General features: G+C 40.9%; 1 protein-coding gene across 1 annotated transcript; it reads right to left on the bottom strand.

The window, feature by feature from the left end:
- Positions 1–20,913: 20,913 nt before the first annotated feature.
- CARTPT (CART prepropeptide) lies at positions 20,914–23,082 on the bottom strand. Its single transcript, XM_077896464.1, has 3 exons — positions 22,877–23,082; positions 22,366–22,449; positions 20,914–21,447 (listed from the first exon to the last, which is right to left on the bottom strand). The coding sequence occupies exons 1-3, from the start codon at positions 23,033–23,035 to the stop codon at positions 21,340–21,342; spliced, it is 351 nt and encodes a 116-aa protein (XP_077752590.1). The 5' UTR covers positions 23,036–23,082; the 3' UTR covers positions 20,914–21,339.
- Positions 23,083–23,350: the final 268 nt, after the last annotated feature.

Raw genomic sequence — 23,350 nt, 5'->3', positions numbered from 1 at the left:
TAAAATTTACATAGAAAAAACAAAGATTTAAGAATAACCAAGACACTCCTGAAGACAATAAGGTTGGGGAGAACTGACCCAGTAGATACCAAGGGTTTACTAAAAACGTTAGCTACTAAGACCAGTTTAGGGGCCCCTGGGTGGTCAGTCAGTCATCTGCCTTCAGCTCAGGTCATGATCCCAGGGTTCTGGGATCCAGCTCCACGTCAGGCTCCCTGTTCAGCAGGGAGTCTGCTTATCTCTCTCCCTCTTCCTCTGCTTGTGCTCATTTTCTCGCTCTGTGTGTCAAATCAATCAATCTTTAAAAAAAAAAAAAAAAAAAAAAGATCAGTTTGGCATCAGCGCAGAAACATAACCAATAAAATGAAACAGAGACCCTAGAGACAGATCTGTGAATATGTGGAATCTCTAGTATATTACAAAGATGGCATTGTAGGTCATGAGAAATAGATTCCTTTTGTCTAAATTAGAGTAAAACAGTTGCTTAGTCATGGCAGAGCATGTGCAGGTGGGGGTGAAACAGGATTTCTACCTCTGTAATCCACCAATTTCACATAGATTAAGGACTTGCATCTGAAAGGTCAAACTTGGGGGCAGCCCTGTGGCTCAGCAGTTTAGCACCGCCTTCAGCCCAAGGCCTGATCCTGGAGACCCGGGATCCAGTCCCATGTCGGGGTCCCTGCATGGAGCCTACTTCTCCCTCTGCCTGTGTCTCTGCCTCTCTCTCTCTCTCTCTCTCTCTCTGTCTCTCATGCATAAATAAGAGTCTTTAAAAAAAAAAAAAAAATGAAAGGTCAAACTTTAAAACTATTGGAAAAAAGTCAGGAACATATCTTCCCAACCTTGAGATATAAAAACTTTTTCAAACAAGACATAAAAAGTAGTAACAAAGAAAAGAGACCTGGCTACATTAAAATCAAGAGTTTCTTTTCATTAAAAGAAACATTAAAAGATGAAAAGACTGGCCACAAACTCGAAGAGCATATTTTGAACACATATTTTGAGGCAAAGATTGTATTTGGAATGTGTTTTTTAATTTCTTCAATAAAAGACAAGAATCTAATTTTTAAAAATGGACAAATAGCACAAATAGGTATTTCACAAAAGAGAAAATACAAACACACATATGAATGGACATATGAAAAACATTCTAGCTAATAACTAAAGAAATGCAGATTAAAACCACAATGATCATTTTACACCTTTTGGATTAGCAAAAAGTATGAAGTTTAGCAACTCCCAGTGTGAGGAGAGGAGTATAAATCCACGAGAACTCTCATACACTAGAAGTGGAAGAGTAGATTGATGTAAAGATTTTGAAAAACATTCTGTCGTTATTTTATACATCAGTATTTAAATTTTCTAGTAGTCATGTTTAAAAGGTAAAAAGAAAAAATAAAGTAACTACTGATAGTCCATTGCCAAAAAAAAAAAAGTACTTATAGTCTATTGCCAAAAATAAAAAATAAAAACAAATGAAAGGAAAGGAAAGGAAAGGAAAGGAAAGGAAAGGAAAGGAAACGAAAGGAAACGAAAGGAAACGAAAGGAAACGAAAGGAAACGAAAGGAAACGAAAGGAAACGAAAGGAAACGAAAGGAAAGGAAAAAAGAAACAAGGATGCCTGGCTGGCTTAGTTGGTAGAGCATGTAACTCTTGATCTCAAGGTTATGAGTTCAAGCCCCAGGTTGGGTTTAGAGCCTACTTTAAAAGAAAAAGGTGGGGGGAGGAGGTAAAAAGAAACAAATAAAACTAATTTTAATAATATATTGTATTTTACTCACTATATCCAAAATATTATCATTTCAACATGGAATCACTATAGAAAGAATTATTAACAAGACATCTTATATTCTTTTTTCATTATGAAGGAGATCAGAATATACCACTCTAGGAGCACCTGGCTGGCTCAGCTGGTGAAGCAAGCAACTTGTGACCTTGGGGTTATGAGTTCGAGCCCATCTTGGATGTAGAGATTACTTTAAAAGAATATATATACCACTCTAAAACATGCCACTTGGGCAAAGAATTATTTTTTAGCTGAAGAGAAGTAAGAAACAGTAGACTAAAAGAAAGTTCTCTTCTCTCCCCATTTCTGCTTAAAAGTAGGGCATAAATTTCCCTGTGTAAAGGTTACATAAAGTTCTGTTTGTATAGGAGCCTACCTCCCCACGTCCTGCACCACAAAAAGGAGAGCCATTCTTATCTCAGGAGACATCTTAAGATTGCATAACAAATATGACTCAACAACCCTTCTCTAGGATGTATTTTCTAGTCATCTTTCCACAATTTACCACCCCTCGTAGCCCAAACTCCTTTTGCCTTTATCTGGTCATTTCACCATAATTTTTCACCCTTTGTTACAAAGTTATACAAGCCCCTGGGTCTAACTATCACTTTGGGGTTTTGCTTCTTTCCCATGCATGTAAAAATATTAACATCAGAAAACTTTTATGTGTTTCCTCTTGTTAATCTGTCTTGTGAATTTAATTCACAGGTCTCAAATCATACACTTTAGGAGGTAGAAGTATTTTTCCTCCTCTACTGTAAGTCTTCAAAATTCATTAGGTATTGTACACACAGCGCATTTCAATCCAGAAGCTGAACTTGGAAATATTTGATCTCTATTTATATTTCATAAAGTTAATAGTTGAAAAGGGAGATTCACAGACCAAAATTGTTCCAATCGTATTTAAAAGCCATCCAATAACTCCATTGATTTTCATGTTTACATTAAATGTTTTAGTTCCTCATTCATGCTAGCTGCATTTCAAGTGCTCAGTCGCTACATGTGGCTATAGTATTGAATAATCATAGTCTTACAAAATAGAACATTCATAGACCCCTTGACTCAGTAAGCCTACTCCTAAATAAATTCCCCTGAGTAGTGGTTCTCAAACTGCAAGCAACAGAATGCTTGGAGGGCTGGTTAAAACACAGACTTCTGGGGCCCATCCCAGAGTCTCTGATTCAGCAGGTCTGGAATGAGGTTCAAGAATTTGCATTTCAGTAAATTGAACACCAATAAAAAATAAATTAAAAAAAAAAAAAAAGAATTTGCATTTCCAACCATTTCCCAGGGAATAACTGACACCACCCTGTGTGATGTACACCAGAAAGTCCCCTGCAACTCTGTCTTAGCAAAAACTAGAAACAAATGGGATGCCTGGGTGGCTCAGCGGTTGACCATCTACCTTCAGCTCAGGGCGTGATCCTGGAGTTGAGGGATCAAGTCCCACATTGGGCTCCCTGCATGGAGCCTGCTTCTCTCTCTGCCTGTGTCTCTGCCTCTGTGTGTGTGTGTGTGTGTGTGTGTGTCTCATGAATAAATAAATAAGATCTTAAAAAAAAAAAAAAAAAGAAACAACCTAGGTATCCATCAATGGAAAAATGGATTTCTGTAAAGTATGGTATAAGCCCATAATAGAATACTATACAAAACTGAAAATGATGTGTTATTGTCAAATGAAACAATAGGGATCAAACTATATCCATCTATAGAAATAGAATGTTGATCTTTTTAATAAAGCAATTTTAAGAACCCCACAGACATGCGAAACACTATTTTTATAAAACTCAGAACAAACAATATATTATTAGGACATAATTAATAGAACCATTCTTATTTTAAAAGCAAGGAAATGGGGATCCCTGGGTGGCTCAGCGGTTTAAATCTTTTTTTTTTTTTTAAACATTTTTATTTATTTATGATAGTCAGAGAGAGAGAGAGAGAGAGAGAGAGAGAGAGGCAGAGACACAGGCAGAGGGAGAAGCAGGCTCCATGCACCGGGAGCCCGACGTGGGATTCGATCCCGGGTCTCCAGGATCGCGCCCTGGGCCAAAGGCAGGCGCTAAACCGCTGCGCCACCCAGGGATCCCAGCTCAGCAGTTTAGAGCCACCTTCAGCCCAGGGCGTGATCTTGGAGACACAGGATGGAGTCCCACGTTGGGCTCCCTGCATGGAGCCTGCTTCTCCCTCTGCCTGTGTCTCTGCCTCTCTCTCTCTCTCTGTGTGACTATCATAAATAAATAAAAATTTAAAAATAAATAAATAAATAAATAAAAATAAAAGCAAGGAAATGAAAAACAAAATTTGGGATAGTGGTTACTTCAGGGGCTAGAGAGGAGGCATAAGAAAATATTCACAAGTGTTCATATTATTATGTCTTATTAATTAAATACATGTCTTATTTTTTTTAAAGATTTTATTTATTCATTCATGACAGACACAGAGAAAGAGAGATGCAGAGACACAGGCAGAGGGAGAAGCAGGCTCCATGCAGGGAGCCTGACATGGGACTCGATCCCTGGTCCCCAGGATCACACCCCGGGCTGAAGGCAGCACTAAACCACTGGGCCACTGGGGCTGCCCAAATACATGTCTTATTATGCCATTTTCATGTATAATATATATATATATATATTTTTTTTTTTTAAGATTGTATTTATCTATTCATGAGAGACACAGAGAGAGGCAAAGACACAGGCAGAGGGAGAAGCAGGCTCCATGCAGGTAGCCTGATGGGGGACTCCATCCCTGGTCTCCAGGATCAGGCCCCAGGCTGAAGGCGGCGCTAAACCACTGAGCCACCTGAGCTGCCCCATATATTTTAAAACATTATAAAAAAAAAGATAATTAAAAAAAAAGATAATTTAAATAACACTGTATAGCACATAATCCCAAAAATGTTTACAAAAATACATGTATTTATAGATGCAAGGGAAGAAAAGTCTGGAAGAAAAAAAATGTCACAATGTTAATAATGGCTATTTCTGGGTTGTAGAGTTTGGATATGTTTTTTCCTTTTGTATAATTGTATGTTCTCTACAATGAACATGCAATGATTTATAATTAAACAAGTTTCTTTGTATCTTCAACACATAAGGGATTCAACTTGCTGTACTCAGTTACTCTCCAAACCCTCCGTTCACTTCTGCACTAGCAGTACAAACCTGAAGAAGGACCCATTTCTGTTTGCTATAATAAATATCTCAGATGCCTTTACATGCTCTTATTAATAATAGTAGCAATGATAGCTGACGTGGATTAAGCACCTGCCATGTGCTCTCATGTTCTAAATATTAAATAAACTTTGGCTGAGCCTTACAAAAATTCAAGACCTAGGTGCAATTGGTTTTCTCATTTTACAAACGTACAAAAGGAGGTAAAGTGCTTACTTCAGTAGCTTGGATAAATTGCCCAAATCTGCGTAGCGCAGAAGGCGGTTTTCCATCAATATCAGCAAAGAGGAAAGCAAAAGTTGGCATTTCATAACTAAGTTCCGTTGTAGGACTCATTTTCTCAGAAGTAACTTGGTGAGATTTGTCTACGTATCAACAAAAAGTGGGGAGAGGACTCATGGAAAGTGTATTAGATTTCCTGATCTAATAAATTTGAGAAAGCAATTGTAATTACTGCTGATGACAGAACTTCCTGGCCAAAATCACTATCTGTCTCAATGAGCAGAGCTTGGCTATTCTTAGTCTAATCAAAACAAGCAGAAACCTGGATGACATCAGCAGTGGTCTGAATCAAAAGAGCCCTCAGTCTCCTCGGGCCCTGGGACTCCTGCCATTGGACTCACCTTCCAAAGAGCCCAGAGAGCATCTGCCATGCATGTTATCGAGTGCTAGACAAAGTCTCAGTGACTAGTTCCCTCGCTCTCCATGTCAGACATATTTCATCTTTCACGCTGAGATTATCAATCATCATACTTGCCAAATACAATAGAAAATAGGTGCTATTAAAAAAAAAAGAAAATAGGTGCTATTGATTTCTCTTGACATCATGCTGGGATTCTGAGACCATATTACTCCAAAAATATTGCTTTTAACCAAAAGTGTCCTGAATCATCACCAATGAGCTTGTTTAATTTTATTCTAAAAAACAAAAAACAAAAAAAAAAAAAAAAATTCTTCACTTCCTTTACCAAACCCACTGTGAAGGCCTCTTGGGAGCTTTCTATTTCTGTCTTCTTTTCTCTCTTTCCACCTTCCTCATACCTCAAGGATAACTTAGAATGTTTAAAAGCCCCAACTTCTGTCCTAAATAGGCAAAAAATTCTATTCAGTTTCATTTTAAGTTTTACCTTATTGGAAAGCCCAAGATCTTAAACCCACAATGGCAGCAAAAGTTGGGTGTATTTGTAGAGGCAGGACTAGGCAACCCAAACTGGGGTCTGACCAGGCCTAGAGTGACCATGGAAGCTGACAGCTTGAGCCAGCTGCCAGGAGGGACAGAGCCACACCACAGTCCAGAAGCTGAGGACAGAGGATAGCCTAGGCAGAGAAACAACACCCAATGGGTTCAATGTTATCACAAGGGCCCTTAAAAGTGGAAGTCAAGGAGCTCCTGGGTGATACAGTCAGTTAAATAACCAATTCTTGGTTTTGGCTCACATCGTGATCTCAGGGTTGTGAGATCAAGCCCCAGGTCAGGCCCTGCATTCAGTGTGGAGATTCTCTTGGGATTCTATTTGGGATTCTTTCTCCCTTACCCTTTGCCCCTCACCGTGCTCTCTTTCTGTCTGTCTCTCTCTCTAATAAATAAATCTTTTTTTAAAAGTGGAAGACCAAATTGGAAGAGGAAACAAAAGGATGGCAGCATAATATTGGCCTTACAGATAGAGGAAAGGAGCTATAAGCCAAAGAAAGTGAGTGGTCTCTAGAAGCTGGAAAAGGTAACAAAATTGATTTAATTGACCATTAAACTCTACCTACATACATTATCCGCACTGTCTTGTGAGTCGTGTACACGGCCCCTTATAACAAGCATTTCCCATAATCCCATTTCCTGTTCTTAGCATGTACTGATAGCCAGACCAACAAAAAGGTCTTGGTCTAGCTGTTGGTACATGCTAAGCCTGTCCCCAAGGAACAGAGAAGCACAACATATCCTTGGCCACGTGCTGGACTCCAAAATGCTACAGTTCCTCAACTACCTTATTTCTCTGACTTTGAAGAACCATTTTAAAGTATCCTCCCTTATAACAAACCAATGGCATTTCTCTTTATGCTCTGGACTTTGTGCCTATCTCTGGGCATCCAATGATGAGCAAAGTAGACGTTGTTCTTGTCCTTAGGAAGCTAATGAAAGAAATAGTAAATTATCATGTAAAAAAATAAAATAAAATACTTAGGCACTGTTTTAAGTACTTAACACACACTAACATTTTAGTTTCCCAATGATCCTGGACACTGTGATTATGTTCTATTCAAAAATGATAAAAATGAAGTTCACAGGAGTTAACCAGCTTGGCCAAGACTATCCATCTAAATAGAAATGCAGCTAGGATTCAATCCTAGGCCATCAGTGTCCAGATTTTGTGTTCTCGGCCTTTCTAATATATCACCTCTTCTTAATTCTAAGAATACAAATATTGCCTGTACTACCCATTTTTCTTTTACAGCAAGAACCATTTTATCTAGAGTGATAGACCAGAAATAAGATCACTAAGAGCAGAACAAGGGGAAAAAAATAAAAATCAGCATCAAATGCTTAACACCAAACCTAGAAGCCCAGTCTTGTTTCAGAAGAATCTGTTGTACCAGAAATGAACACCAGTGTTGTATCATCAAAACTCTGTACCATTTGCCTTACCCCAGAGAAGTATGAATCCTTTGCAGGTAACAGTGCTGGATATGCCTGCTGTAACCCCAAAAGGGATCCCTGACCAGATTCCATATATCACATTTTCTCCTAGTGCAAAAGCTTGGATCTATACTATAGACTTAACTCACAAGAAAATGCATCTGCATTTACAGTATGAGATCATTAAGAAACCTGCTTTCAGCCAAAGACTATTTCCTCTCCTCTCAAAACCCAAATATGACCAGCACTGTGGTGGACATTGCCCAAGAGCATCAGCTGCACGTGAGGTTTTAAGTATCACTGTGAGGGGGCTCTTCCAGTGTAGAAGCCCTACTCTGTGGAGGACTTCTCCCCTGAGAACATACTCAGCTCTGTCTCCAGAATACACCAGAGTGTGACTCAGGAGGAAAGCAATAGAAAAAAAAGTGTATAAGACCCTTAAATTCTCCAGCATCTGCCTGCCAAGGCCCGAGAAACCTCCACCTAGTCTCCTGTAAAACAAAGAAACATACAGGATAAAGCTAAGGCAGGATTACCAGATAGAGCTTTGACCCCAACCTCCTCTGAGAAACCCTGGTTGGACAGACTGGGCATATTTCAGAGGGTCTTGCTTCGACTGGTCTACATTGGCCTAAGCAGCCAGAATCAAAACCCTTTTGAGTGGCTTCCTTGTTCCATTGCTGTTAGCCCCATATGCTCTTTTAGTCTTAAAGAGCTCATCAGGGGTAAGAAGAGACAAGGAAAGAAAGACCTGCAGAAAACACATGCTAAAGGGGAGTCTTTCCCCTCAGGTCCCCAGGATTGGCCTCAAGCTACCTACACTGAGATCTTCCTAGAGCAGAGAGGAAGAGGAGAGACCTCCTAAGAGACAGAAGGCTCTACCTTCCATATTTAGAAAGGGAGCATTCCAAAGCATTCCAAAGCAGACATTCCAGCTGGAATAGGGAAAGTTCAGGAAGGAAAAAAAAAAAAAAAATCAAAGACTTGAACAATAATCAGAAGTGGTAACTTTCTTCCCATTTTCTCCTTTACTCCATTTTTGTGAAAAATACTAATAAAGTTAGAAACAAAAATCTTTTTAAAAAGGAAAGAAAATTTCAGCACCCAGGACACAGCTCACAGAACAATTTGTTGATTGAATGCAGGCTCACTTCTCCCCCACACAAGATAAGTGGCCAGGCTTCCAGAACAGATTCAGGATCCTATGCCTACACTGGATCAAACAAAAAGCTAGTAAAACTTTGGGTGCATTTAGCGTTAAACGCCTTCTTTGTTTTAATAGGGGGCACCGTATGTGAGACTCTACTTCCAGACACTTGATCCTTTTTGCTAAGGGGACAGGAGCAATCTGACAGTCGCTCAGCTGTAATAATGATGCTCCTTTGTTATTTCCCACAATGTCTGGAAACAAATCCTATAGAGACAAGTCACAAACACACAGAGCCTAGGAAATAATGCAGACTTTTCTTTATTCTCTGTCTTGTCTAACCTTTATTGAATACTTATTGGGTTCAGGTACTGTTCATACAATTTGTCTCATTTAGTCCTCGGGTCAACAAGACAGATCAAATCGGAAAAAAACTGCCCTCGTAGTTACCAAGAGTCATGATCTGAACAGGTAATCCATGGCTATAGGAGACAATTTCATTTGAGAGGATGTCCAGTTCTTGGTGTCACATTTTAAGAAAGTCTCCACCTGTACTAAGAACACATCTCAGTAAAAGTGACCCCATCTCCTGGCTGAAAGAATAGACCGGCTAAATCAGAGCCACATTAGCAGCACATTGATTCTAATATTCAAACAGAATTTTTACCTGCCTTATTTTATCTGATTATGCCTACTTCTACCTCCACTATCTCTGCAAAAGAAGAGTTCAAAAACATTCAAGACAAAACGCCCACCCCCGGTTTATTTATGAAATATGGTCTGTCTCCACTGAGCCTGTATTGGAGGAGGAATTACTTTTCCCTTTTCCTGAGGGACGTCATTAGCATAGTGATAATTAATGAAAGGCAGCAGCCAGAGTTTGGTAAATTATTAATGGTTTCAATCATCCGAAGAGCAGACAGCCTCTGTGTGCAGTTGTCCTTGGTGATAGCACGAGAGTACTCTGGGGAAACAGGGACAATGGACAGAAAACCAGAGCCGCGTGTTGTGTAGCTCTGCATGTATAGGTTCAGACTTTTTCATCCAAATGGAATGGGTTTTCATGCAAAAGTATTCATAGATTAAAACTGGGGGCAGATCCCTTTGGCACATGAATATTATTAGATTCTCCTTATAGAAGAGCTAAACAGAAATTAGGTCTGGACCCAAGGAGCTGTTGAAAACTTCAGAGGAAGAAAGTAGTGGGTTTTTACAGCAACCACAGAGCTTGCAGATTAGAGGGTAAAATTGAGAATTCATTAAGAGATCAATGACAAAGCGTAGTTGGAGAACGTATGCCAAAATAGGTTATTAGAGCCAAAGTGTTGGAAACAAATGTTAGAAGCTAAGATACACAAACAAAAGGAATCATAGGCAACCTGGAAAAATGAGTGATGATGCTCTTCACAGATTTCCAGGGAAGGGAGATTCAAAGCCAGTGTAGGAATCTTTCCCTTTCTGTAAGTTTACTTAGGATCCCACTTAAACAAAGCCTTCTTGTCACCTAAGATCATAAGCTCCTTGAGGGTGGCAGTTTTGACTGTTTTCTTCTCTGATGTATCACTAGAGCCTAGGACAATGCTAGACATAGAGTTAGTACTCAGAAATATTTGTTGAGTAATGAATAAGGGGATGAATAAGTGGATACAGCTATTTTACCATGCTAGATATTGGATAAAAAAGAAGTATTGAGGCCATTTCTTTCATCTTCAGTCTCTGCACCTTTTGCAGAACTTCCAACAGCACTATGTGGGGACTGAACACAATCCCCACAGGAGGTTCACAATCTTGGTGGGCCATAGGAGCTACTGCAAGAAGGCCTGGGGAAGAATGTGCCATTTTCAGTGGAAAACAAGTGGCAGTTACTAGTTATGATGACTATGTACTTGGATCTAGATTTGCTATACCTTTATTTTTTTTATAGTAAAACACCAACTCCTTGAGAAATAAGGATGTTTTCATTAATCCATTAAACAGATGTGAAAAGCAGCATTGCAAGAGAGGTGCAATCTCTTTGAAACGTGGATCAAACTCTTGAATTCAACATACTCGATATGTCTGTAAATAAACTTATGGCATGAAAAAAAAATACTGATAAGCATTTTTCCAAAAAACCACATCAATCGTTACTTTGAGTAACAAAGAATGTACTGCCCAATTCAATGGAGATCAGAAAGAGAGTAGGAAAACATACAGTGGATTTATAAATGTGAATTCGGTCGGTGGTCATGATAAAAAGTAGTTTTAACAGAGGGTTAAGAATATGAGTCAAACTGTGGTAAGTTTAAGAATGAATGGGGGTGTGTACTTTCAGGACAACTGGTGCCTTAAGTTCATACTAGTAAGTAATCCCACAAGAAGGACAGAGAAAATGGAAAAAGAAAAAAAATTAAACGATAAAGCCAGCCTCAAAAAGGAAGCTAAATGTCCCAATGGAGCAAAATGCAATGTCATAAAAAGACCAACGCTGAGAAGTTGCTTGACTCAGGGTTCAGAAGCTGGCAGGGGCAGCTAAGAGTTTGGTTCCTATCGGGTTAAAGGACTAAAACTGTTCCAAAGCAGGGTTTGAAGCAGAGCTCTTCCAATCATGAAAACAAGCTAAATTTGTTTTAATTGCTGCTGATGACTGCTGGGTCTATAGCTGATAGAAAGTCATAAATTCAGGGAAGGAGAACAGGTCTATGGCCTTGGAAACAGGAATTAGACACACCACTGGCTGAACCCGAGTCATTGCTTGGAAAAGAAGTACCAAGAAAGTTGCCCAACCGTCTGACTCTCTCTGATCCCCACGGGTCAGGAGACCCAAACCAACACTGTAAAACCTGGTTCTGGACTACAAGCCCAAGGCACTCAGGGGAGACAACACAAAAGATTACCCAAGTGCTACTTTGATTTTTAAATTTAGCCTTTAATTAATTAAAATTACAAATTCAAAAACTTAGCTGGGGACGCCTGGGTGGGTCAGTGGTTGAGCGTCTGCCTTTGGCTCAGGGGGTGACCCCGAGGTCCTGGCATCAAGTCCGTGGGGAGCCCACTTCACCCTCTGCCTATGTCTCTGCCTCTCTCTCTGTGTCTCTCATAAACAAATAATTTTTTAAAATCTATTTTTAAAAAGCAACTTAGCTCTTCCTTGTCCTATTCTTAGATCTTTTTTTTATCCTTCCTACCTAGATTTACAGTAAGCCCAACCAGGGGTGCCAGAGTGGTTCAGTCGTTTAAGCATCTGACTCTTGGTTTGGGCTCAGGTGATGATCTCAGGGTTGTGAGACTGAGATGGGGCTCAAAGGAACCCCATGTCAGGCTCCACACTCTGCGGAGTCTGCATGAGATTCTTTTACCCTCTGCCCCTCCGACTCATGCACTCTCTCTCAAATAAATAAATAATCTTTAATTAATTAAGCCCAACTGGAATCTTTCATGTCTCATCTTTCTCCAGTCACAGTTCTGAGGTCATTTAAAAATCATTAAAGAAATTGAGTTAATAATAAAAATTTCCCACTGATGAAAGAGTTGACCAGACGTCCACAGATAATCCTTCCTTACGAACTGTTTCAAAGGACCAGGAAAGTAGAGGGGAAGCAAATTCTTTAATGTACTTTTTGAGGGGACTTAGCCAAAATCAGACCGACAAGAAAACAAAATTACAAACCAATCTCTCTTAGAAATACATAAAAGACATAAAAGTTTTAGTTTTCTATGTTAACAAATCAAAGCCAAAATGTGTTACAAAATATGTCATAACTAAGTAGAGTTTATTCCATAATAGGGAAAACACCATTAGAAAATCTATCAATAAATTTGTTATGTCAAGCAGACAGGGCAAATGACCAAGTAGCACGAACAGTGTTTGGGGAGTAACTTGTAGTGGGAAGAGGAGCTGGAGCAGGTGTGTTCTCCACTGCATGCCCAGGGTAGAGAAGGATCAGATGTTAGGTCCTTGAGCTATGGGAAGGGTCAGCCAGCCACACACTTGGTGGTGCAGAGGCTACAGATGTAGGACATGGTGAAAGCTTGGACTCCAGCCCTGACCTTCCACCTCAGCACTCCACCAAGACTGATTTCTCAACCACTAGCATGTATCCATAGTGCTCTGTAGGAGGGTGACTACTTCTCCAGGATGTGCATTAAGTCAGATTATTAATAGATGAAGGAAGAAAAATAGAATTATTACCTATGAACGCAAAAAAAAGTTCTACAAAATTCAACACTCATTTATGTTTGCAAAAAAAAAAAAGCTTATCAAGCCAACAATAAAAGGAAAATTCTTCAACCTAAGAAAGAGCATGTATTTTTAAAATTTACCAAACAAAAATAAATTTCTATGAAACTTCAGAAGCATTGTCACTGAAGTCAGGAATATGAATGTCTGCCTTCACCCCTATACCACTGACATACTGACAGACCTATTCAAAGTAATAAAATATGTTAAAGTATAAGAATTTGAAAGGAAGAGAAAACTATCCTTATTTTCAGATAACACAATTGTCTACGTGGAAAATCCCAAAGAATATGTCAGAATATTTAGAACAAATAAGAAAACTACTTGGAACACTACAGAATATCAATATATAAACACGGTATATAGCATTCCTATCTATCAAAAAACCAATTATAAAATATAATAGAATTAAAAAGCATACATACCATCAGCAACAAAAAATTGGAATCCAAATAACAAATCTAAAACTTAAAAAAAGTCTAAAAATGATACTAAGGTAAAAAGTCACACATTAGGAGATATTTGCAACACTATCCAGCCAATAAGGAAGTAGTATTCGAGATACATATGAAGAACTTCTACAAGTTGATTAGGAAAAGGCAACCCAACTGAAAAATAGGCAGAGTACATGAAAAGACAATTCACAAAAGATATAAATATATGCTCATCCTTAGTAGTCAAAGGAATACAAATTAAAATAACCATGAGATACCATTGGTAAAAATGGTATCAGATTGGCCAAAAAAAATTTAAGATTTTTTTTTTTCATAAATAATCTCTACACACAATGGGAGGCCCAAACTCACAACCCCAAGATCAAGAGTCACATGCTCTTCTGACTGAGCCAGCCAGGTGTACCAGGCTGGCCAACATTTTAAAGATAACCACTCTAAGCATAGATGAGGCTCTGGAATACACCACTAGTAGGAACATAAATGGGTAAAATCATTCTAGAGAGCAAACTGGCATTATCTGGTAAAGTTGAAAATAAGCATATTGTATAACTTACCCCACAATTCCACTACTAGACCCTAGATAAACCTATACAATGCAATAAAGAGAGAGAAACCTGTGCAGGTAAGGAAGTAAGGAGAGAGAACAGGAAAAAAAGAACAAGACAGAGGAAATGATTCCTACGAGCTCTGGGCATCTGCTTCCTTACTGCACATCTATATTTCCTGCCCTCTGATCACCTTATAATAAATTCCCCCTTTAGACATAAATTCATTAGGATTGGCTTATCTATTTTTTATCACTAAATGACATCTCAGATAACTTGAGTCAAAAAGGAAATCAGATTTTAAAATTGAGTAAAAGGAGATCGGAAGATAAATAAAATGTAATCAAGGAGGGTTCAACTTCCACCCGGAACACGTGTCAAGGCAGTCTCCCCAGTGAAGGCAGCTTGTGTTAAGAGGGATTCTATTGGATAAATGTCCTCTGACTTACCAAATCTATATTGATTGCTTCGCTGAATTTTCACTTGGCCAGAGGAATGGACAAGTCACTTTACCATTAAGGCTTCTATTTCTTCATTTATAAAATGAGATTTAGGGATCCCTGGGTGGCGCAGCGGTTTAGCGCCTGCCTTTGGCCCAGGGCGCGATCCTGGAGACCCGGGATCGAATCCCACATCGGGCTCCTGGTGCATGGAGCCTGCTTCTCCCTCTGCCTATGTCTCTGCCTCTCTCTCTCTCTGTGTGTGACTATCATAAATAAATAAAAAATAATAATAATAATAATAAAATAAAATGAGATTTAATTAAGTGACCTCAAAGTTTCCTTTCAATTCTGAAATTCTGTGACCAACTCCCAAATTTTTATTTATTTATTTGTTTGTTTGTTTGTTTATTTATTTATTTATTTATTTAATTTATTTATTTATTTATGACAGACGTAGAGAAAGAGAGAGAGGCAGAGACACAGGAGGAGGGAGAAGCAGGCTCCATGCCAGGAGCCCGACATGGGACTCAATCCCGGGACTCCAGGATCACGCCCGGGCCAAAGGCAAGCGCTAAACCACTGAGCCACCCAAGGATCCCCAACCCCAAAATTATGACAATGGATAAAGTAGGACACTGTGAGAATCTCAGCAAACTCCTAATAAACCCACAAAACCCAACTGCTCTAGAACCTTAAGGTTGATGTTATAAATCATGAAAGGCGATGGAATGCATAAAGTAGCAGCTCAGCTGAGGCATGGGAGCTCAATCCATTGGAAGTGTGGCTTCAAAACTTTACAGCCTTCAAAGTATTTGCCGTCATAAAGCTCTTAAGGGATGCTGAGTGGCTCAGTTGTTAAGCATCTGACTTCCACTCAGGATATGATCCTGGGGTCCTGGGATCGAGCCCTGCATTGGGCTCCCTGCTCAGCTAGAAGTCTGCTTGTCGCTCTGCCCCTCCTTGCCATTCATGCTCACTCGCTCTCTCTCTCAATAAACAAATAGATAAATAAATAAAAACTTAAAAAAAAAGAAAACAATTAGAAACTGAATATATTTAGCTCTGGTCTCTATCCTCCCATGCCATTTTAACCATAGTTGAGGGAAAACACCATCACACATCAGGAGAGTTTGGGAAAACTACTGCTTCAGACTCTTCCTGGACAATGTCTCTAGCATCCTTCTTGTCCATCCACACCGCCCTTATCCATCCAGGCTTTCCTCACTTCTTTTCTGGCTCACGCAGTATATTCCTGCCTATGCTTTCTGTGTCCCCCTCTCTGATGCCTCCTTTGATGTGGTGTCAGAATGACCTTCCTATAACACAGCCCCGGTCATGCCCTATGAAGCCTTGGCCCTTTCACCCACAGTCATATCTGCACTTAACTTCTTGTTCACCATTTTGCACTCCACAGACTCAGTCCTCAGGCTCTTTCTAACTGCATTTTTTACACACTTTTTAAAAATATTTTATTTTTAAGTAATCTCTACACCTAACATGGGGCTCTAACACACAACCCTGAGAACAAGAGTTGCCTGCTCTACCAACTAGCCAAGCAGGTGTCCCTCCTTGCACACTTTCATTCACACTATTTCCCACATCTTAAACAAAATTTCCCCAATCTTCACATTTTGAAATATTACACATTCTTCAAAGAATACTCAAATACCACTTCCGTCTATAAGCCTTGATAATTCACCTCTGTGCCCTCTAAATTTATCCTACTCTGTCTAGTACCTAACATATCATGTCTTAAAATAAATCTGCCACATTATAGTAGAGATTAGGCTATCATCAGTTTCTATACTGCATATATATATAATTATTAAATAGATAATTTGCTTCACTTTCTTCTCAGCAGATAAGTTCATATCCTACTTCCCTTAGAAAACAGAAATAAAATAACTACCCACAACCTCTGCCAACACACATATTAAAGTCCCTTATATCTTTACATACCATACGCTCTCCTTTCTTCCCAAAGCTGTCTTTTTCCTAGCTCTGAATCCCATTCCCCCATTCCTGACAAGAGCTTCACTTCATCAATTACCTCCTCTTCCTTCTAAATGTTTGATCTCTTTCTTTTTTGCTGATTCCTCTTCTCAGTAGTTCAGGGAACATCAGTTAGAAATATCTGCATAAACTATTCTCAAGCCAAAACAGTTGTGCCGATAGACCCTCTAGACTAGAGATCCTGAACAGAGCACCTACATCTACAAAGGCAAAGGAAACAAATTAGAAACACGCATTAGCCAGGCAAGAGAGAATTATATTTAGCCAACCATCCATCAGTGAAATAAAGGACACTGAAAGCTGATGCCAGAATCACCACCCTCCCTACTCTCAGCCTTGCTTTCCCTTGAGATATTCCCGATCTATAAACATCTGCAGATTCCACTTGGTCAAGGCAAAAATGTACCTGATGGGGCCCAAAGGCGTATTTACAGAGAAAGCCACTTGACCATTCTTTATCTGGTATTCATTTTTTTCTTTTTTCTTTTTTTTAAGATTTTATTTATTTATTTGAGAAAGAGCACAAACAGGGGAAGCAGCAGAGGTAAAAGGAGAAGCAGACTCCCCACTGAGTAGGGACCCCCTGATGTGGGGCTCCTTTCCAGGACCCCGGGATCATGATCTGAGCCAAAGGCGGACACTTAACTGACTGAGCCACCCAGGCACCTCTGGTATTCATTTTCTAAGAGCCCATGGCCTCATCATGTCAACATAAATTCATAGAATTCATAAGTAGATAAAGTCATAGAATTTATTATGGCTTATATTTTTTGTTTCTTATTTATTCTCACCAAAAGACTATAAATCATTTGATTGTAAACTCAAGAACGAGGATTATGTCTGTCTTATCATTATGTTCTCAATACCCAGCACATGGAAGGCACTCAAAAAAGTGTAGAATGAATAAGACTAGCCAAAAACAAGTTCAGTAGTTCCTGTTCAGTAGTTCCTAGTAGTTCTAGGGTAGGAAGCTTCACAAAACAGTCTGAGGATATTATTTAAACTACACAATCCCAGGCAGCCTGGGTGGCTCAGCGGTTTAGGGCTGCCTTCAGCCCAGGGCCTGATCCCAGAGACCTGGGATCGAGTCCCACATCAGGCTCCCTGCAAGGAGCCTGCTTCTCCCTCTGCCTGTGTCTCTGCCTCTCTCTCTGTGTCTCTATGAATAAATAAATAAAAAATCTTTACTAAAAAATAAAAAAATAAATAAACTACACAATCCCAAATAGTCTTACCTAGTTGTCAAAGAAAAACCAGAGCTGGACCGTCATTATAACCATAGAAATAGATTTTGTTCAAGTCTACTGCAATATGGGAAAAGAGACTTCAGTACAGAACAAGGCTCAGTTCCTAATTTAGCATGGGCAAGTAAGAATTTATAGCCAAGAATTAGATGGGAAATTACTAATGGGATACATCAGGGGTCAAGGAAATTCCAGAGAAACCAACCTGACAGGATCTTTGCTAAAGACAGGCTAAAGTGCTCAGATGTCACCTGGGTGATGGTGGGAGACGAGAAGGATGGGGGGACTGTTAATAAATTGATTCAGCAGGGTGCTTGCTTTGATAGCACATATAATAAATTGATTTAGCAGTGTTCTTGCTAAAACTGGATTTTGTAAGGGAGTGCACAGAAGGAGGTCCAAGAGCCTGACTCAAGTCTGGTCAAGAAAGAATATTTTTCAATAACCAGAGTCAGATGAACCATCATCAAGCTTGTGAAGGGCATCTGGGTACCTCACTACAGCATGTGTCCCTCACAGGCCTCTGGATTCTAGCAGAGAGTGAGGGGTGAAACACCAGCAATTACCGCAGGGAAGGCAGTGGGTGCGTGTCGTTGAGAAAAATCCTCTGGTAACTTCCACCCATCACCTCTAGACCCTGTGAGAAGCATTGCTCTAGAAACATCATTCCTATGCCTGTAATGTTCTTCAGATCTTTAGATGTAGACACTTGGTCAACTCTCAGAGCCCTGATCCTTCAGCCAATCTCAGAAGATCTCTGGGGCTCTTACACAACTGACCGCCCATGGATAACTACTCTTTTTTTTTTTTTTTTTAACATTTAACATTCCTATCCTCTACCACAGAGACCTTCAGTCATTAAACATAGTAAGGCATTCTATTTGAAGAGGAAGTCTAACTGATAAAATGAGAAGGCAAAGTTACGTCCCCCAAACCACTTCAGATGAAATGTTGCTATCATTAGTACAGACTGTCATTACCACCGTGAACTTGAAATTTGGATCTCCAGACAAAACTTTTGGAAAAAGCCCGCACACTGATTCCTCATTACCAGTGCCCCATAAGTCCATATCCTTCAGTCAAATGAAACAGAGAATGGGGTGACATAGAAGTAGGGGTGAAAGAGTTAAAGGGGTTCAGAACAGAATTATTTTTTGTATTAACCATTTTTTTAAATTTTTAATTAAATTCACCAACATATAGTATAATACCCAGTGCTCATCTCATCATGTGCCCTCCTCAGTGCCCATCACCCAAAACAGATTCTTATTCCTGTCTTTTGAACCTCAAAGTCCTCCAGGAAGAGGGTCTTTTCCTCTTTGGGGAAATATTCCAGGCTGCAATAGGAAGCACCTCTCAGTGTTATCCCTCAGGGTCCTGCCTGTACACTAATCAATGATTAAAGCAATTTCCTGATCTTATTTATTTAGGACTGTCGTGAACGAGAACAGTTAAAGGACTCAAGATGAAGATTAGGATTTTAAATATTTTCTGGAAAAGTAGCAGACAATGAAACCATTAAAGAACTATTGGCAGTTTCTCAGGATTAAAATGTAAACCCATTTCAATCATAACTAAGCCTGTCAAAGAGGAATTCAAATAGCAACATGACCCCCCAAAATACATCGGCACCCGAGTGAGCTAATTTCTATTAAAGAAAGAAATGCTGGGATCCCTGGGTGGCGCAGCGGTTTAGCGCCTGCCTTTGGCCCAGGGCGGGATCCTGGAGACCCGGGATCGAATCCCACGTCGGGCTCCCGGTGCATGGAGCCTGCTTCTCCCTCTGCCTGTGTCTCTGCCTCTCTCTGTCTGTGACTATCATAAATAAATAAAAATTTAAAAAAAATACTAAAAAAAAAAAAAAAGAAAGAAAGAAGTGCTTTCTGGGGAATTTGGGAGTCCAAACAACCTGTTCAACTGCCCAGAGTGATAGGGAAGCAAAAGGCAAATAAATCTTGGGAGGCAGAGGGATTAGAGCTGAAATCATGATTTAGGATTATGTGACCTGACCAAGATGATTTCCATCATCTCTCTTGGCCTCTGCTTCCTTCTCTGAAAAATAGTAAGAATATGTATCTTGGAAGACTATTAAGGGAATGAGCCATGCTAATAACAACAATAAGAATATTGCAGATAGCAATTATGTGTGAGAATATTTTCTCTTAGCATACTCTATTTCCCCAGGAAGCAGGGGAGGGATTTTTCTTTTTTAATGCTAATATTATGCAAGTGCCTCTTGAGTTTGCATTGTGAAGCCAGAAGCACCTGTTTGTCTCACGGTGCTGCTTCTTACATGTTATTTACTCTGACTTAAACTTAGAAATGTGACCTCAGGCAAACACTCAAAAACATTTAAAGGCTACTAACCTTTACATTTAAGATTTTTATATTTCTTGAGTTGCATCTACCACCTATCATTTGTTTCCCACCCCCCCTCGAAACTATTCACTAAAATGACTATTTTTCCTTTGAAGGGATAAATTTTCCAAGATTATCTATCAAGTAGTGGGAATGATTGGGACTCATACCCTTAAAGCACCTAATACAGCCATTTCTCTTCCTTTGGACATACAATAAGCCCCAAAGAATCCATTTTCTATCAATGAATATTTTCTAATAAAAGAGTAGCCAAAACAAAAATCCCCTTTTTTTTTCAAACTGCTTTTTTTTTCTTTTTTTTTTTTTTAAGTTTTTATTTATTTATGATAGTCACAGAGAGAGAGAGAGAGAGGCAGAGACACAGGCAGAGGGAGAAGCAGGCTCCATGCACCGGGAGCCCGACGTGGGATTCGATCCCCGGTCTCCAGGATTGCGCCCTGGGCCAAAGGCAGGCACCAAACCGCTGCGCCACCCAGGGATCCCTCAAACTGCTTTCAAAGGGGCTATAGTTTGAAACAATTCATCTTTTATTATTCTCACTGTGAAAATTAAGGATTCTACTAGAGATTTTAATAAACGATATCACATCAGCTCAACTCCAACCATCTCCAATTAACACACACACACACACACACACACACACCTCCCCACTACCATCACCACCCCACACACCACTGCAATAAAAAAAAAAAAAAAAAAATAGAGTACACCAAAGCCTGTGTGGCAAACTCCCAATTAATGATGAAAACTCCTTGGAGCCAAGGTGCTGTTCTCCCAATAGACTGTTATTTTTAAAATATTTCTCTTTGAAAACAAAAGCATGATTAATTCTACCGTTCTTACTTAAATTACTTATGACATAGAAACAACAACACAGAATGAGCAATTATTAAAAACACTTTATTATGTATAATTTGTACATGCTGCAATTTGTGTCATTGAGGGTCATCTTCCAGGTTGTGACATCACCTACCAAGATTAACTAAGTCTAATTTTTATCCTGCCACACCACATACAAAAATACAATTTTCAAAGCGAAGTTCCCCTTCTTTACACAAAGATACGTAAGAGTTTGTCAGGTGGACGAGGAAAGAATACTTTGCACATGTATCAACACCATAAAAGGCATTATCTTTCACACAGTAACATCTAATGTGTTCTTTTATTTGTGAACAGCAGGAAAAGGGCCTCTTAACCCTCAGAGGGAAATGCAAACTTTGTTGCTACAGCTGAACCCCAGGGATGAAGGTGTGGTCCTCTCGGGGAAGTAGGGGCAGTGGGGATTTATGTAGGCGGGTGGACACCTCACAAACACTTCAAAAGGAAAGAATTGCAGGTGGTTCCTCTGGGACAGTCGCACAGCTTCCCAATCCTCGCTCCTTTTCTCACCGCACACCGTTCCCCAGCGTGGCACTGCAAATGATACAGTGTGTGGTCTCCCCAAATAAGCAAACCCAGGCTCCCAACAGGCCCACCTCCCCATCAACACAACGTCTGCCTCTTGGGTGAGATAGATGGAACCTATCACCATCACCAGAGGTGTAAGTACAGTCAGACCTGAAACACAGAGAGCTTTAACATTTCAGTGAGAGAACATAAAAAGGAAAAAAAAAAAAGTGATTATTGAGCCCCTCCTATTTTATTCCACTCTTTATTTTTTCAGGGATATGGTACATTATTCTGGCTCTCTGAGCTGTTTATCAAAAAGACAAATAATCAACCGGACATTTTTCTAAGAAATAAACAATAGACCTGTATTTTCTCACAACCTCTGCTCCCTGCTTTCAAGTCTCCTCATACCAATGAAGGTGTGTGTGTGTGTGTGTGTGTGTGTCTGTGTGTGACAGAGAGAGAGAGAGAGAGAGAGAGAGAGAGAAAACACAAGTGTGCATGTGTGTAATTCCCCAAGGAAAGTGACAAGCCAGAAACCAATAATTTTGACCTTAAAACATAGATCAGAAAAACTGGCAGTGCTCTAGCTGGCAAGAAGAAAACTGGAGGAACAAGCACCGAGTAGATTTAAGGGCTCCTCCAATTCAGAGAATTTTTCATGAGATGAGGAAAAGCTCATCCACAAGAAATGCTCCTTTTCACACAGACCCAAGAGCTGGTTCCTGGCACCAGCTCTTGGATCTCCCGAATGGCCCTTCCGCTCTCTGTCCTTAGAGACCAAGGGGCATGGTCTGGCGGCAGAAAACACAAGGCAGCCCGCAGAACTCTGTCAACCCATTACCTGATTTACCCACATCCTAGGGCGAAGGTCATATATCAGACTCAAGCTGGCATATCTCCTCTTGGGAAAACAGGAAGAGGGTGACCCCAAACCCTTACCATGGGGACTTGGCCGTACTTCTTCTCATAGATCGGAATACTTTTAGTCTTGAGCTTCTTCAGGACTTCCTGGAGCGCTTCGATCTGCAACACATTGCCCCCCCGCCCCGGAGCCCGAAGCTGCCGCACTGGCCGCAAGCCCAGCCCAGGTGCTCACCCCCAGCCCTAGCTACGAAGCTCCCCGCACCACACTCGGCCCGGGACTCCAAGGACGGCTTGGGTGGGTGTTCACCCAACCAGCACTGCTTCCCACACTGACCGCAACTCCCTCAGCTGCTGCGGCTCCTGTTGCTCCGAGGGCCCGGGACAAGGGATTCACTATACAAACTGCCTGAAGCAGTGGGCTCCAGACGATTTCCAGATGCAAACCAGGGCTTTACTGGTTTTTTATCTGCCTGCACCCCGGCTCTGGCAACAGGGGTGGGGAGGGAAGGAGGGAGAGAGGGAGGACGGCCACAAAGGAAAGGACCAGGCGCAGACAGTCCGGGAGGGGGGTCCGGGGGATACCCACCAGCTCCTTCTCATGGGAGGCGTCGTCCACGGCGGAGTAGATGTCCAGGGCTCGGGGCTGGAGCTCAGCATCGTCCTGGGCGCGGGCACCCAGCAGAGGCAGCAGCAAGAGCAGGGCGGCACCCAGGAGGGTCAGCGGCTGGAGGCGGGGGCTCTCCATGGTGCTGAAGTCGGTGCCGCCGAGGCACCCTGCGCTCTCGCCTTTTATAGAGAGCCCGAGCCGAGGGGGGGCGGGCGCCGAAGGAAGTGGGTGTGGAGGAGGGTCCAGGTCAGCCGTCGGTAGGCAGTGCCCCGCCACCGCTTGACATCAGTGCCCGCTGGACACCGGGCGCCCGCGAACCAAGCTCTGCGCACAGAGCCAGAGCGCGGAGAACAGGGACCCGCTCCCAGGGCTGTCAGCCCCGCAGCAAGGGATGCTCCCCCAAAGGGGCCAGAGCTGAAACGGGGGGGGGGGGGCGACAGCTGAGGGATGGAG

The sequence above is a fragment of the Canis aureus genome, chromosome 5 (assembly GCF_053574225.1).
Source record: "Canis aureus isolate CA01 chromosome 5, VMU_Caureus_v.1.0, whole genome shotgun sequence".
Taxonomy (NCBI): Eukaryota; Metazoa; Chordata; class Mammalia; order Carnivora; family Canidae; genus Canis; species Canis aureus.
This window is presented reverse-complemented; position numbering and strand designations above follow the sequence as displayed.

Excerpts from the sequence above, each read along its gene's own strand:
- CARTPT (XM_077896464.1), bottom strand. The coding sequence starts at position 23,035 with ATGGAGAGCCCCCGCCTCCAGCCGCTGACCCTCCTGGGTGCCGCCCTG. Across the intron at positions 22,450-22,876 it reads CCTCCCATGAGAAGGAGCTG|ATCGAAGCGCTCCAGGAAGT; the intron begins GTGGGTATCCCC and ends AATGTGTTGCAG. Across the intron at positions 21,448-22,365 it reads AGTACGGCCAAGTCCCCATG|TGCCACGCTGGGGAACGGTG; the intron begins GTAAGGGTTTGG and ends TATCATTTGCAG.